We start from the raw sequence: 17173 nt of genomic DNA, 5'->3' as shown, positions 1-17173 counted from the left end.
TTTTGGAGGAATTCACTCAAGGCGGGGTACAGTAAAAATAAATCAAACATGAGCAATAGGCATTTACAGCAGTAAAAATATTCAAATAACAATACAAAATATGGCATAGTATACTACTTACAATGTCAACACAATACGTAATAGAACATTTTAATTGACAGTGAAGGGTATAAGCAAAGATGGAACATACAGATAGGTAAGAGAATAAGAGGCGTTAGAAAATAAGATGACTAATGTAAAGAAAGTTGCACATCAGATCAGAGAGAGTTAGGTAATGAGGCGACTAATTTAAAGAAAGGTGCACATGAGGTCAGAGAGAGAGTTAAATGACAGCAAAATACACAAAAACTCCACCCTTGTTATTAACCTATAACTATTGGGTTGGAGGTTAGGCTTGAATCAGAGGCTTTTTCCCTTACCCTTTCAAACAATACGAATGCACCTCACAGAGTTATAGTTGTTGTGTTCTTTTGAGAGTTTTCTTTTGCCAATTACCTTGAGAGTTATATTTATATGACTGGATTTGGTACTCTCTTCCCTTTCATTGCTGATATATAACAGCAGAATACAAATGATACATCCATAGTAGGGTAGCATGAAAAGCTTATTGTTTTGTGGTAACATTATTTAGGCAGACACTTCTCTCAAATGATTTTATGACATTTAATAGGAAAAAATTCTGTTTTTATTCATTTACCATATATATTTGAATATAAACCAAGATTTTTAGGCCAAAAAAGACCTAAAAATGGACGTCTCGGTTTTTATTTGAGTCTGTCCTCCATCCCCCACCACTGCTGCTGCCATAACTGCCACCATGATTACAGCCATTTCTTCCTCCATAGCTAGGGTTACCATATCAGGCTCATTTTCAAAGCACTTAGCCTCCCAAAGTTCCATAGAAACCTATGGAACTTAGCCTCCCAAAGTGCTTTGAAAATATGCCTCCATATGTCTCCAGAGAAAGGAGGTCAGATTGAGCCAGTCTGGGTTTTACTTCCATTGCTTTCAATGGAAGCAAAACCTGGACTGGATCAATCTGTCCTCCTTTTTCTGGAGCCATATGGAGGGGCATAATTGAAAGGGGCACCCAAGTTTTCCTGAGGACATCCCGGCGAAGGGGCGGAGAAACCCGTATTATCGAAACAAGGTGGGCGTCCATCTTTCGTTTCAATAATATGGGCGGGGATACCCAAATCGCGAAATTTAGGTCGACCTTAGAGATGGTCGTCCTTAGATTTGGTCGTCCCCGATTTTCGGCAATAATGGAAACCGAGAACGCCCATCTCAGTAAAGACCAAATCCAAGCTCTTTGGTCGTGGGAGGAGCCAACATTCATAGTGCACTGGTCCCCCTGACATGCCAAGACACCAACCGGGCACCCTAGGGGACACTGCAGTGGACTTCACAAATTGCTCCCAGATGCATAGCTCCCTTACCTTGTGTGCTGAGGCCCCCAAAACCCACTCCCCACAACTGTACACCACTACCATAGCCCTTATGGGTGAAGGGGGGCGCATACATGTGGGTACAGTGGATTTCTGGTGGGTTTTGAAGAGCTCACATTTACCACCACAAGTGTAACAGGTAGGGGGGGATGGGCCTGGGTCCGCCTGCCTGAAGTGCACTGCACTCACTAAAACTGCTCCAGGGACCTGCATACTGCTGTCATGGAGCTGGGTATAACATTTGAGGCTGGCATAGAGGCTGAAAAAAGTACTTTTAAGAAATTTTATTGAGGGTGCAAGGGGGTTAGTGACTACTGGGGGAGTAAGGGGAGATCATCCCCGATTCCCTCCAGTGGTAATCTGGTCATTTAGGGAATATTTTTGTGGCTTGGTCCTAAGAAAAAAAGGACCAGGTAAAGTCGTCCAAGTGTTCGTCAGGGACACCCTTCTTTTTTCCATTATCGGTTGAGGACGCCCATGTGTTAGGCACGCCCCAGTCCCGCCTTCGCTATGCCTCCAACATGCCCCCGTGAATTTTGGTCGTCCCCGCGACAGAAAGCAGTTGAGGACGCCCAAAATTGGCTTTCGATTATGCCGATTTGGGCGACCCTGTGAGAAGGACGCCCATCTTGCAATTTGTGTTGAAAGATGGGCGCCCTTCTCTTTCAAAAATAACCCTGATGGTAACCCTATCCATACCCCACCCCACACTCTCCCCCACAGTTATGAGCATTTTACTGGCAATTCCTTCCTACCTTCTTTCAGCTGATGTGGACAAAGTAAGTTAATGCGCTGGGTTGGTGCAGGGCCTTGAGCCTCCACACATGCTCGAGGCCTGCTTGCGTCCACCAGCAGGCCTCAAGCATGCGGAGATGTTCAAGTCCCTGCACCGGCCCAGCATATAACTAACTGCATCCATGTCAGCTGAAGGAATGTAGGAAGGAACTGCCAGTAAAATGCTGGTAACCATGGTGGTGGGGGGTAGGGGTATGGAAGAAGAAATAGCAGTACCCGCAAGTGGGGGGGGGGGGGGTTGTGGAGGAAGAAATGCTGGTCATTGGGGTGGGTGGAGGGAGTTACCATACACTTCAATATAAACCCCTCTGATTTATATTTGTGTTGTTTCCCCCAGGCCCGTGCCAAGGGTCTGTGCCGCCCCCCCCGCAGACGAACAGTTGGTGCCCCCCCCCCCCCCGCAGATGAACAGTTGGCGCGTGTGCCCCCCCCCCGTGAAGATGATCGCGGCGCGCCCTGGGGGCCTTTAAATCTTTTACTTGCAGTCGCAGCAGCGTCTGTGAAAGCGGAGCGCTGCCGACGTCTCCCTTCCCTTCGCGCTGTTGGTTCCCTCAGTGTCCCGCCTTCTTCTGACGTCAGAAGAAGGTGGGACACTGAGGGAACCAACAGCGCGAAGGGAAGGGAGACGTCGGCAGCGCTCCGCTTTCACAGACGCTGCTGCGACTGCAAGTAAAAGATTTAAAGGCCTCGGCGGCGCGGGGCGAGGTTAAGCACCGCGGCGGCGCCCTCCAGAGGTGGGCGCCCTCCTGCGGTGCTTACCCCGCTTACCGCATCGGCACGGCCCTGGTTTCCCCTTTTTTTGGGGGGGGGGAACTGTTACCTTGATTTATACTCAACTAGGTTTATATTCAAGGATATACGGTAGACTATTTGATAAATTCTATTGTAGGCTAAACTCTATTGTAATATTGTTTGACTCAGAAAGCAAAATACAGCTCACGCAAAGCATCTTTTCAGCACTTCTCTTGGATGCCCCTAGGAGGTGCTGTTTTTTTTTATAAATAAATAGTATTTTACTGGTTGTCTTTATTGTTACCCTAATATCAGTGTAAGACAGGATATCACATTTTTAGAAATAGGTAATAATGTATTTATCACCTGGGACTGAACCCTGTTTCAGCCGCTGATGAGCCAGAAAGGAGCCTAGGTCTGTCCTCCTGTCTTACAGTGAGAGCACTGTCTTGGAGCCTGCCAGGGAGTGAGTCCCAACCCCTTCAGCTTCCTGCTTAGGTAGTCTCTGAGGAGATAATACAGTCATTAAGTGAACCCACTTTGCTTTCCCTTCAACCTCTTCTCTTTGCTTTTAGTAAATGATTTTTAATAAATATTGGCCTGGATTCAGTAATAGCCTTTATAATCTATTAATTCTTTTCTCCGTTTCTCTTTCTGTCTCTCTTCTCTGCCTCCCCCTGCTTTGATCTTTCTTCTCTTCTCATTAGTTCTCTGTCCCTAGCACTTTCTTTTTGCACTTAACCTCATTGTAGCTCTGTCAGTATCCCTTCACCCCATACTGTTTTCCATCTCCCTGTATAGAAACTGATGGCAGACCATATGGCTATCCAAACTGCCTGTATACGCCAACGACTCAATACTACAGTCACTTCTTTGTTTTCTGCCTTTCACTCTTTCTAATCCCTGCTTCTATGTCTTTTTTTTCTCTCTCTCTTTGGATCTGATTCATGATGCCTTTTTTTCTCTTTCTCCCTTCCTCCCCTTAGCTTTCTTTCCCCTTGCAACCCAAAAGGAAACATCTTAGGCCTTGAAAGAATGTCTAGAAAGGGTTTGGTAATCTTCTAAACACAGCATGCTGGGTATAGCTATGATCGTATGTGGATGTGCATGTAACAGTGCAAGCATACACACTTCTGATGCAATACATATGAATCTATGTGCACACTTGTCTTTGCACTAACAATTTATACACTGCAAATAGGAGAAGAGGGTTGGTGTCCATATTTACCTCCTTCAGGATCACTGGCTGATCTCCAGACCCTGGGGACTATGGAGTAATTCTTGTTATCGTTTAGCACCCAAAAAAAAAGAACTAAGTTTTGTTCAGCCATGATCTCTGTGCTTCTTTTTCTGACCCTGTCTCTCAAAGGGGTGATCACAATAGGGAAGTTATGTGCAGTGTCTATAGCAGATGTTTGAAGAGAAGTTAATAGTGATAGTGAACTCCTTCAGTTTTTCTTTTCCTCATTCATCGTTAAGGGGTCCTTTTACTAAGGTGCGCCGAAAAATGGCCTGCGCTATTGTAGGCGCGTGTATTGGATGCGCAGAGGTCCATTTTTCAGCACACCTGCAAGAAAAGCTTTTTTTTTTTTTGGCCGAAAATGGACATGCGGCAAAATAAAAATTGGTGAGCGTCCATTTTGGGCCTGAGACCTTACTGCCACCCATTGACTTAGCGGTAAGACGTCACGCGTTAACCAGGCAGTAATCGTCAGCGCACGTACCCTGCAGATTATCACCCGGTTAGCGCCACGTGGTAGAAAATAAAAAATATATTTTTGGACACGCGTAAAAAATGGAATTAACGCAGGGGCTCACGGTAGTTCCAAATTGACTTGCATTGGATACTCGTAGGTGCCTACATGCCTTAGTAAAAGGGACCCTAATTGTTTCCTTCCCAGTCTGATCCCAGATTAATTGAAAGCAAAGGGCAGTAGAGCTATGCAGTATCTCATCCCTCACAATTAAAACCTCTAACCATCCAAGACAAATAAGAAGAAAAAAAGGCCTGGGCTAAGGATTGTAGGGGATTAGAGAGCAAATTGGACTCTAATGTGATGCCCAGTAAGGACAGCTGCAGTCCCTGGAATTGAGTCATATGACTTAGGCTGTGTGGCAGGATCTGAACTCCAAAAGAGAAAAATAATACGCAGCATTAAAACAGCCATACACATGACTTTAAAATATAGACAGCTCATACACATGCTCGAACGTTCACTCGGCCCTTGCTCATGCCCTAATATACACACTGTCATTATTTCTGTTTATTCTGCTGCTCCATAAAGCTGAACCCAACACCAAATACCAAATGTTGATATTCTTTCAGACTTGCCTGGCATCTGGACACTTGGAGGTAGTCACAATCTTTGTCAGGCTTATCTGTGAACGAGGCCGGCCCAAGGGTGTCTGATACCCTACGCAAACCTTCTGCCATGTGCTGCCTGCCCCTTTCTTCTTCCCTGCACACCTTACCTCCCTCCCTCCTTCCTTCCCTCAAACCTAGCCAGTAGAGGCCCATTCTTATGGCCCCTGGCCCCCTTTCAAGTTCCCCTTAGTATCCACCTGTACAATCTCAGCTGTTGAGAGTCATCCTGACTCCATCCCATCATCCTCTGCTCAGTCAGAGAATTGGTGGGTGAGTCCTTGTGTGATGCCTTTCCTCTGCCTGCCTATTTAAACCCTGCTGTGGAGGTATAAAAGGTGTCCCAGTGTGACTTAGAGTAGGTCCCTTGCTCAGCCTGTTGAGGAGCTGACTGAAATCCACAGCTGATTGGTGGTGCACCAGCACACTGAATTACTGTACTGGTGGCTCTTAGGGACCACCGAGAGCTCTCTGCTGAGTGCACCCCATGAGTTGCTCTGATATCATTTCATGCCAGCTGCCACTACAGGGAGGAAGCAGTAGGCACTGAGGAACTCTATCAGGTGCTGGCTTGCAGGCACTGCAGGAGATGGAGGATTGTGTTTACAGTGCTTGCATCACATTCATTTCCTTCTGCCACCCCCAAAATTGTGCTGCCCTAGGTGGGGGCTTAACCTACCTAGTGCTAGGGCCAGCCCTGTCTGTGAAGCAGTTGTTCACTGTTTGGTTGTGGGAATATGACCCTGCTCTGCATGATATCCAGGTAAATAATGACGCCTGCAAACCAGAGCACAGCAGCCATTGTTTGGCAAGCCAATATACTACTACTACTTATCATTTCTATAGCACTACTAGACGTACGCAGCGCTGTACACTTGAATATGAAGAGACAGTCCTTGCTCGACAGAGCTTATAATCTAATTACCACCTCTGCACCTGCCATAGAAGGAACTGGTAGTAGATAAAGGTATAGAAAAGTGTAAAAGCAAGACTGAAATCACAAGGGATCCTAAAGTAGCAAGGCTGTGAAAGCAAGCCTGGCATACAGTTTAGAGGAGGGGGAAGTACAGTGGTGGAAATAAGTATTTGATCCCTTGCTGATTTTGTAAGTTTGCCCACTGACAAAGACATGAGCAGCCCATAATTGAAGGGTAGGTTATTGGTAACAGTGAGAGATAGCACATCACAAATTAAATCCGGAAAATCACATTGTGGAAAGTATATGAATTTATTTGCATTCTGCAGAGGGAAATAAGTATTTGATCCCCCACCAACCAGTAAGAGATCTGGCCCCTACAGACCAGGTAGATGTTCCAAATCAACTCGTTACCTGCATGACAGACAGCTGTCGGCAATGGTCACCTGTATGAAAGACACCTGTCCACAGACTCAGTGAATCAGTCAGACTCTAACCTCTACAAAATGGCCAAGAGCAAGGAGCTGTCTAAGGATGTCAGGGACAAGATCATACACCTGCACAAGGCTGGAATGGGCTACAAAACCATCAGTAAGACGCTGGGCGAGAAGGAGACAACTGTTGGTGCCATAGTAAGAAAATGGAAGAAGTACAAAATGACTGTCAATCGACAAAGATCTGGGGCTCCACGCAAAATCTCACCTCGTGGGGTATCCTTGATCATGAGGAAGGTTAGAAATCAGCCTACAACTACAAGGGGGGAACTTGTCAATGATCTCAAGGCAGCTGGGACCACTGTCACCACGAAAACCATTGGTAACACATTACGACATAACGGATTGCAATCCTGCAGTGCCTGCAAGGTCCCCCTGCTCCGGAAGGCACATGTGACGGCCCGTCTGAAGTTTGCCATTGAACACCTGGATGATGCCGAGAGTGATTGGGAGAAGGTGCTGTGGTCAGATGAGACAAAAATTGAGCTCTTTGGCATGAACTCAACTCGCCGTGTTTGGAGGAAGAGAAATGCTGCCTATGACCCAAAGAACACCGTCCCCACTGTCAAGCATGGAGGTGGAAATGTTATGTTTTGGGGGTGTTTCTCTGCTAAGGGCACAGGACTACTTCACCGCATCAATGGGAGAATGGATGGGGCCATGTACCGTACAATTCTGAGTGACAACCTCCTTCCCTCCGCCAGGGCCTTAAAAATGGGTCGTGGCTGGGTCTTCCAGCACGACAATGACCCAAAACATACAGCCAAGGCAACAAAGGAGTGGCTCAGGAAGAAGCACATTAGGGTCATGGAGTGGCCTAGCCAGTCACCAGACCTTAATCCCATTGAAAACTTATGGAGGGAGCTGAAGCTACGAGTTGCCAAGCGACAGCCCAGAACTCTTAATGATTTAGAGATGATCTGCAAAGAGGAGTGGACCAAAATTCCTCCTGACATGTGTGCAAACCTCATCATCAACTACAGAAGACGTCTGACCGCTGTGCTTGCCAACAAGGGTTTTACCACCAAGTATTAGGTCTTGTTTGCCAGAGGGATTAAATACTTATTTCCCTCTGCAGAATGCAAATAAATTCATATACTTTCCACAATGTGATTTTCCGGATTTAATTTGTGATGTGCTATCTCTCACTGTTACCAATAACCTACCCTTCAATTATGGGCTGCTCATGTCTTTGTCAGTGGGCAAACTTACAAAATCAGCAAGGGATCAAATACTTATTTCCACCACTGTAGGTTGGAGCAAGGTCAGATTGATAAAATGGCAGAATCTGGACACCTGCAGGGGAGCTGGATTCAGTGTTTGGTCCTGGGTCAGCTCCTGTGTAGTTTCATGAAGATGGGTGTTTGGATTGTAGGTTTATCAGGAAGTCAGAGTCGGGGCAACAAAAAGGAAACCTAGTTTACACCAGCAGCAATGTCTACTTTTTTTTTTTACTTCATCTGTAATGAGGGGAAAGAGAAACATTTTAAGACAGCTCCAAGTCAGTGATCGGGCAGAAAATTGGCAGTGGGCAGAGCTCTGCTTTGGCAAAATGCTTCCACATACACTCTACCTTGGATACCAGCTTTAAGTTGGGTGGAGAGGGTGGCACTGAAGTTTCTGGTGTGAAAACCTCCATGGCCCAGGAATTGGGTTAGTAACCCCAAAGTTCTGGATTCAGTTCCCACTGCAACAGAAGTAGTTTGAAGCCTAATTGAAAAGTACAGGGTAGTTTTAATTCCAGTTGGCAGTTACTAGGTTTTTGCCTAATATACTTGGAAAGCAGGTCTATCTAACCCCTCCACTCACTCAGCTTCTGGCTAAGTTAGACTAGAACTCGCAAACTCCTATATTTGGTCAAAGCACTTAGCCTCTGGACCACATCAGTCAGCCAGGCATAGATTACCTGTTTTTTTCCCCTCCTCTTTATACCTCTCTTTCTTGGACTCAGCTGTAACAAAGGTAGGGACATCAAAATCTTTGAAAGATTTGCATTGCCTCCCCTGACCTTCCAGCTAGAAAGCAAGGACACTAACCACTGAGCCATCAATCCACTAATAATGACTGATGTCTCTCCCTTTCTCCCCTTAATATCCCTCTTTCTCAGGCTTTGTTGAAAAACTGACACAGAGATCCCAGTAATTGAAGGATTTAAACCCTCAGTGTTGGGTAGAAACCACAGATAATTCCTACTGAGCCACTACTCAGCAGATAACAGTCAGGTATAGATAACCTGTTTTTTCTCCCTGTTATAAAATTCTCTATCTGGGACTCAGGTTATGGCGAGTTCAGAAATGAAAGAATTCAAATCCACAGACTCTCCAGTAAAAAAAAAATATATATATATATATATAACCATATCACACTGAGCCACCACTCTAGAGATAACACCTTGCCTTCTTTTTAACCCCCCTTATGCTATTCTTTCTTAGACTCAGCTGTAAAAACACACAGGAACAGCCCAATAGTTAAACAGTTTGAACCCACAGACTCCCTAGTGCAAAACAGGGCCTCCTCCCGATGAACCTCTTTTTCTCCTTTATATGTTTCTCCCTTTCAAGTAGGAAGGGTTTGAACCAGTCACCTTCTCACTACCTAGTAGGGTTTTATACCACTGAGCCACTACTGAGAATAGCACCCCTTTTTCTTTCTCTCTATTAGAGCAGAATGAAGCACCTCTATATAAAATATGAATTTCACTTTAGATTTGGATTTTAGATTCTCTGCCTCTCCATCAGTAAGATAATAAGAGTGACCAAAACTGGGGTTCTCAGTTTCAACTGAAACTGAATCAGCGGCTGAAATTTGCAATTCGGTTTCAGCCATAAATGAAAGTGACACCTCTCCACGAGGCTGCTGCGGAATGTCCTGGAAGCCATTTTGGCTGAGGAACCAGCAGGAGCAAGAGATTACTCTTGCCCAGAAGAGGCCACCAGATCACCAGGGCATTTAAAATGGTAGGCCCATGCAGCCCGACTGGGGGGGGGGGGGGCACCACTAGACCACCAGAGTATTTAAAGGTGGGCCTGGAAGAGTCAATGGGTAGTCAGGTGGCCTAAGGGGGAAGGGTGGAGAACGATCATGGGGGGTGGGGAGAGACCCAAACCTGGATTTCAGGTTGGTTTCGGTGCTGAAACCAAAACTCTGTTGGCCTCCACTCTACATGTGGAAAAAGCTTTATAAATCGCCCCCTTACATAGATAAAAATAAAACAGTTCTACATTTAAACATATGAACTCCAATTAAACATTTTTACAGGATCATTCTGGGAAGGTTGACATTGTAATAATCATATTTGTTGAATGTAATTATTAAAAACTTTTGTGGACAGTGTAGGCCTAAGAGTCAGAAAGATAATTAAGGGCAAGGCTTAAGATTCACTTAGGGAACCTAAGACCTTTACACTAGACCTGAAATTGATATAACCTCTGTGCACATAGACAGAACATTCAGTTTCCAGACTGACAGTTTATTGGTATGTACACTGAGGGACTGGCACTTGCAAGCATAGGACCCTGAATGACCGGTTATCTGCAAGAGTTTACAAATTGTCATCACACCTTTTGTAAGGTTGTCCCTAGACTGGATTCAATCTCATGTTGGTTGTGCTCATAGATACATTCAGGCGCACACACTGTGTCAGAGATGTGCCTGCTCACAGATGCCCATAGACACACTTGCTGAGTCAGGGATGTGTACATTCACATATACACAGAGACACACACATTACATGCTCACAGATGTAAACATACCCACACACTGTGACAGATGTACACTCTCAGACTAGCACTGTCCCCTGTAAGCTGAGCAGGAGTCCTCCACTTGCATTGCTGCCAGTGGGTGGTGGTGCTTTAATATTGTGCTTTCAATCACTAGGGACAAGTAGGTTCCTTGGAGTTCTGCTCAGCTTGGCTGTCCCTCACTATTGAAAATGTGATAGTGAAACAGCCCCACCCACTGGCAGGACTGTAGGTGGCAGACTCCTGCACAGCTGTGGGGTGTATGCATTGCTTTGATTTTCTGTTGCGTTCCATCTCTCATGGACCTTCTTTACATTTGTTCTTGTTTGTCTGTCTCTCTTTCCCTTCTCATTGGCTCTTTGTCCATTTTTTCTGTTTTTCCTTCTGCTCTGTCCTTGGCCTTATTTGTGTGTATGTATTCATTTTTCTCTTTTAACCTCTGAGAAGTCAGAATAGAATCTTTAAGAGGCTGGTCGTTATTCTTGCTGAAATTCACTGTGCCTTCTTTCGGAGCTCTGCATTGGCTTTTCTGAAAGATCTCTGCTTCACTGATGGACCTGCCTGAGCTGTGATAACATTTCAGAACCTCATAGCAAAAAGGCAATACTAACTTTATCTGCTGAGCTAACCCGGCACTGATCTGAATATCAGCAGTGCCTGGTTAACTTCTAGTTGATCGCACATACCCAGATATTCAATATCTGGGGTTAATTCAGCCTGCAGCTATAAGCAGTTTGAAAACCATTAACTGCCAGGGGCTGAATATCTACCCTTTAGTTTCTTGATAAGACTAGTGTGAACTGTGAGCTTGAAATTTATCTCCCCTGTAAATGCCAGGTCTGGTTTCTTCTACTGGACTCAGTAGCCAGACAGTTTTGGGAGAGCCTGAGCCCAAAGTGAGTGGGCATGAGAACCCTGCCCCACCCAGCATCTCTCCCCTCCCAGATGATCAGGGATCTCTTACCTCCACTCCCCCAAACCCCCAGTACCTTTTCAATCCTTTAGTTCTTCACCGACAGGGCGCAATGACTTATACTTGCTGCTCGCGCCAGCCCCAATCCCTTCTCAGTGACACAACAGGAAGATGCTGCAGAGAGAAGGCCCAGGGATGGCTCAAGCAGCAGGTATGAGTCACTGTGCACTGCCAGCATAAAAATTACCTGGGGGGTGGAGGTAGTGGAGGTATGAGATCCCTGATCGTCTGGGAGGGGAGATATACCTGGAGCCTTCAGCTGGCGGGGATCCCCATTACAGCTGTACCACTGTTGGGTGGGCCTGAGCCCAAAGTGAATGGGCCTGTGCCTACCAGGACCCACCTGTGGCTACACCACTTTTATAAACTGCTTTAATACCTTGGGAATAAATCGGATTAATGATTCTCAAGTTCCTGTTTGCCTGATGTTGACTGGACCACAATCCAAGCCCCTGAGAGTGGCACAGGAATGTAAGGACTGCTGGGCTCAGCTCACTTAACGAGTTCTTGTTGCTTTTGGGATTTTCAGAATGACTCCTGGAGCGAGCTGTACTCCTTTGCCCTGTTCAAGGCCATGAGCCACATGCTGTGTATTGGCTATGGGCGTCAGGCTCCCGAGAGCATGTCAGATATCTGGTTAACCATGCTGAGTATGATCGTGGGAGCCACCTGCTATGCCATGTTCATTGGTCATGCCACAGCCCTTATCCAATCACTGGACTCATCCCGACGCCAGTACCAGGAAAAGGTAGGAAAGGGCTATGGCCTCCAAGGCCTGGGCCTTGCAGCTGCTGCTATATTGTTAATTATTATTTACATTCTTTATTGTGTCATCAAATGTTATATCACTGGAAACAATCCTAGGTGAGGGCTGTATAAAATAAATCAGGAGGAGCTGAGGGAGACAGAGAGGTACATAAAGGAGGCCTACAGGGACGTTGTACAGAAGTCCCACTTACAGTCTTGCAACCCCTGTGCTACCTTGGGGGAGGGAGGTCTCCTAAAAGAAGAGCATCACCCTGGTGAAGTTGGAAGTAATCCTGTAACCAGGACCAGCTCACCAGGGGATGCAATATCCTCTCACACCGAGGACATGTCTCCAGGAGCTTCTGCCCAGGAGAGAAGGGTTAGGACGGTTGTTATAGTTGGTGATTTGATTATTAGGCATGTAGATAGCTGGGTGGCTGGTGGACCCGAGGATCGCCTGGTCAATTGCCTGCTGGGTGTGAAGGTAGCAGACCTCACATATCACCTAGATAGGATTTTAGATAGTGCTGGGAAAGAGCCTGCTGTCTTGGTACATTTGGGTACCAATGACATAGGAAAATGTGGGAGGGAGGTTCTGGAAGCCAAATTTAGGCTCCTAGGTAGAAAGCTGAAATCCAGATCCTCCAGGGTAGCATTTTCAGAAATGCTTCCTGTTCCACGCGAAGGACCCAAGAGACAGGCAGAGCTCCGGAGTCTCAATGCGTGACTGAGACAATGCTGCAGGGATGAGGAATTTAAATTTGTTAGGAACTGGGCAACATTCTGGGGAAGGGGGAGGATGGGCTCCATCTTAACTGGGATGGAACCAGGCTGCTGGAGCTAACATTTAAAAGGAGATAGAGCAGCTTTTAAACTAAAATGGGGGGGGGGGGGGGGGGGGGAACTGACAGACACCCAGGAGTGCATGGTTTGGTGTGGAGTATCCTGGAAGGATACTATTGAAACAGGATCTTTAGGAATCTCAATAGAGAGGTTCAATAATGCTAAAAAAAAAAAAAGCCAGAGATGTTCAATGGGAGAACAGAGTAAAGGATGCAAATTGTCCCCAAAAATAAGATAAGAGAATTGGAGTATATAGCACTAAATGAAGATGTAGATATAATAGTCATTTCAGATACCGGGTGGAAGGAGGACAATCAATGAGACAATGTGTTAGCAGGGTACAAACTATATCACAATGATAAAGTGGATCAAATTGGAGGGGGGTTGCGCTATATGTTAAAGAGGGAATTGAGTCAAACAAAATAAACATTCTACATGAAACAGCAGCGTGGAATCTTTATGGATAAAAATTCCAAGTGTGAAAGGAAAGAGTATACTGGTAGGGCTGTATTACCACCTGCCAGGACAGAACAAACAGACAGTTGAAAATATGTTTACAGAAATTAAGAAAGCTGGCAAATAAGGCAACATTATAATAATAGGTAATTTCAATTATCCTAATATTGACTGGATAAATGTTACATCAGGGAGTGCTAGGGAGGTAACATTTCTAGATGTAATAAATGAAGAGGGGGAGCTATTTTGGATCTAATCCTTAGTGGAATGTAGGGCATAGTACGAGAGGTAATGGTGTTGGATCTGCTAGGAAACAGTGATCATTACATGATCAATTTTGAGCTGATATCTGGAGTGAAGTCACTAAGGAAATCTACTGTAGCAGCTTTTAATTTTCAAAAGGGCAACTATGACAAAATGAGAAAAATGTTTAAAAAGCAGCTGAAAGGGTCGTCCGCAAAGGTTAGGACTTTAAATCAGGTGTGGACACTGTTTTTTTTTTTTTTATTTTTTTTATTTTTTTATTAATTTATTTATTTATAAGTTTCAGATAATTACAAGATATACTTGTTTAAGATAACTCGGAATTGAAAAATCATTCAAAAGAAATCACAATAATATTTCACATATCCTTAGAAACAATATTTTCCTATCTTAGACCACAAATAAGGGGGAGTTAAAGAACTTGAGGAGACAAAATCAAATTATTTCCCTTATTTAGGTAATAGGACCTAGACCGCCCCACGGGTTCTCAATACTTCATTGTTCCCCTTAGTCCAAGAGGTCACTTGACAATCTTCTTTGTTTCAACAAAACTTTTCAATTGTTCAGGTTCAAAAAAAATGTACTTATTATCCAAATATTTAATTTGACATTTACATGGATATGCTAGCAAAAAGCTAGCCCCCAGAGCTTTAACTTCATCTCTCAATAAGAGGAACTCCCGTCTTTTTTCCTGGGTAATTTTAGTGACATCTGGGTAAATCCACAAGCGAGATCCCAAAAAAGTTTTTTGAGCATTTTTGAAATACAGTTTCATAATTGAATTTAGGTCTTGTTCGAAGACCAAAGAAACAAGTAAAGTTGAACGAGTATAAACTGCAGGTAATGAATTTTCCAGAAAAGCCGTTAAGTTTTGTAATCCTTCAGCTTGGATTTCGTGTTCTTCTGATTTTCTCCCTTGTTCCTCCATTTTTTTTTTTGGTATTGGAAGGTAATATATTTTATTTATAGGAGGAATCATCTCAGAGGAACAACCGAGAACCTCAGTAAGATATTTTTTGAATAGTTCCAAACCACTCAGTTCAACCATTTTGGGGAAATTTAAAACTCTCAGGTTAAGTCTCCTATTATAGTTCTCCAATTGATTTATTTTGCTATGAATAAAAGTTTTATCTTTTACCAAAGAGAGTGTTGTATTTTTTATAGTAGAAATCTCTTGTTGAAATACTTCATTCTGTATAACAGTATCTTGCTTGATTTTTTCAAATGAGGTTTGCAAAGAGTCTACTTTAATCACTAAAGAAGCTGTATCAGCAGCTGCCATTAGAACTGTTTGATTTAAAGTTTTTAACATTGCCCATATGGCCTCAAGGGTTACCTCCGTGTGAGCTGCATGCTCTTGTTGTTGAAGATCCCTCCCGTTCACTGCCTCAGCAGCGCCAGCCGCCGAATAGTCCACAACGTCAACTTCGGACGTTGTTGGAGAATCCACCGCTTCTCGGTAGTGCGCGGGACACGGGGGAGGGGAAATATCCGGTGAGGATAGAGTGATGGCATCCTGTTCCAGGGAAGGCGTCGCTCCTCCGACCCCCTCCACAGCAGAACTCCTCACCGCTGTAGCCCGTGGCGTGCTTGTAGCGAAAGCGTCGAGGGTCGACTGGACCGATCGGGTGGTCGTCGCTGCGGGTGGTAAGCTCTTGACCACCCCTTTCCTTTTAGTATGGGGCATTTTAAACGAAGAAATCTTGTTTCAGAAGTCAAAAAGGAAAGGTCCAGGGAGACTCGGCGAACGCTAACAAGCTGCGTCCGCCATCTTGAAACTCCCAGCGTTCTGCCTTTTTGTGGACACTGTTTAAAAATACCATTGTGGAAGCCCAGACTAGATGTGTTCCATGTATTAACAAAGGTGGAAAAAAGAGCAAACAACAGCCAGCATGGTGAAAAGGTGAGGTGAAAAAGGCTGGTAGAGCCAAAAAGCATCCTTCAAAAAATGGAAAAAGAATCCGAATGAAGAAAATAAGAAGCAATGTAAGCAGTGTCAAGCCAGATGAAAAGCATTGATAAAGAAGGCTAAAAGAAAATATGAAGAAAACCTTGCCGCCAAGACGAAAACTCATAATAACACTTTTTTCAGGTATATCAGAAACGTGAAGCCTGCGAGGGAATCTGTGGGACCATTAGATCAGAAAGGAGCACTCAGGGAGGACAAAGTCGTAGTGGAGAGATTGAATTAATTTGTTGCTTCGGTCTATACGGAAGAATATGTAAGATAGATATATATATATATATATATATATATTGTAAATGATCCTCCCCTCCGCCTGAGGGTCCTCGAGATCTCTCCTTCACCCTTGCTACTCAACCTCCTGGTTCACTGCAGTCCACAGGGCAGGGCTCAAAGAAATCGACTTCAAAGCAAAACTAACAAGTTCTTTATTTTGCTTGGGATCCAACAGTCCAGCAGTTCAAAAAGACAAAATCCTTGAAGCAAAAAAAAACCCTCCCAATTCCCCCTGTTGCTCCTCTCAGGGGTACAAGCACAGCAAGAAAAAAAACAACTTTTAACTCCCAGGCTTCCAGCACCCAGCTGTGTTCCTTTCAGACAGTTTTATAGCCCTGGGTCTTTTTTCTCCCCCCCCCCCTCTCCCTTTCACTCCCTTGGGAGGGGGCAAAACACGGCAAGCAGTTCCAACAAAAAAAACAAACACAGTTCTTGAGGCTTCAGCACACAGCTCAAACCCCTTCACCCTCTTTTAGGCTTTTTAGCCACAGTCTACACTCCACCTTCTTCCTGCAGGGCTCAGCCCACTCCGAGAAAATCTCTCATCCCTCTTCAACCAGAACTCTTTAAACTCACAGTTCAATCACAGCCTGAGCTCTGGAAAATGAAAAGGCCCCACCCAGCTGGGTCACTCTCTCTAATCACTGACCTATCCTCCCACATGACCTTTCCTCTTTCCTCTCTTAGCCCAGCTACCATACCATGAGGTTACCTGCTCTCTTATTTTGTTACCTAAGGAGTGAGCCCAGGCTGAGAGGTCCATAGGCTCTTCCTCGCTCTCCTCTCTTTCTCTCTGCCCAGCTTCTTGATACTCCATGGGCTCCCCGTCCCACCTACTTTGCAGCTGTTCCTCTTCCCCTTGATTACCTGCAGGGGCACCACCCTTTCCTTGTTAGAGTTCTCCCCCTGTTCCTGCTGGAGAAGGTAATCTCTGTACCAGGCTTTTCCCCGAGGTTGCTGGGAAATGTAGTCTCTTCCTTTCCTCCATTTTGTAGGGGTCACGAACCTTTCTCTGCTCTCTCTCAGGGGATGCTGGGTAATGTAGTCCTTTACTCTCCACCCTTTTCTAGGGGGCATTACCACTTCTCTCGCACTCTGGGGATGGAATGGAGGCAAGGCTCTGTTCTGCCTACGTCTGCTCCTGAGCCGCCTCCCTTCTTCCTC

At 45.0% G+C, this 17173-nt stretch overlaps 1 protein-coding gene across 1 annotated transcript in view; it reads left to right on the top strand.

Annotated features, from left to right (window-relative positions):
• HCN2 (hyperpolarization activated cyclic nucleotide gated potassium and sodium channel 2) overlaps positions 1 to 17173 on the top strand; it is a 91582-nt gene that overhangs the window by 49687 nt on the left and 24722 nt on the right. The window contains exon 4 of the mRNA XM_030218962.1: positions 11990 to 12208. Within this exon, the coding sequence (XP_030074822.1) occupies positions 11990 to 12208 (219 nt within the window). The remainder of the gene's footprint in view (positions 1 to 11989; positions 12209 to 17173) is intronic.

The sequence above is a fragment of the Microcaecilia unicolor genome, chromosome 11 (genome assembly GCF_901765095.1).
Source record: "Microcaecilia unicolor chromosome 11, aMicUni1.1, whole genome shotgun sequence".
In the NCBI taxonomy this organism is placed as follows: domain Eukaryota; kingdom Metazoa; phylum Chordata; class Amphibia; order Gymnophiona; family Siphonopidae; genus Microcaecilia; species Microcaecilia unicolor.
Note: the sequence above shows the minus strand (reverse complement) of the source record. Positions and strands in the feature narration are given on the sequence as shown.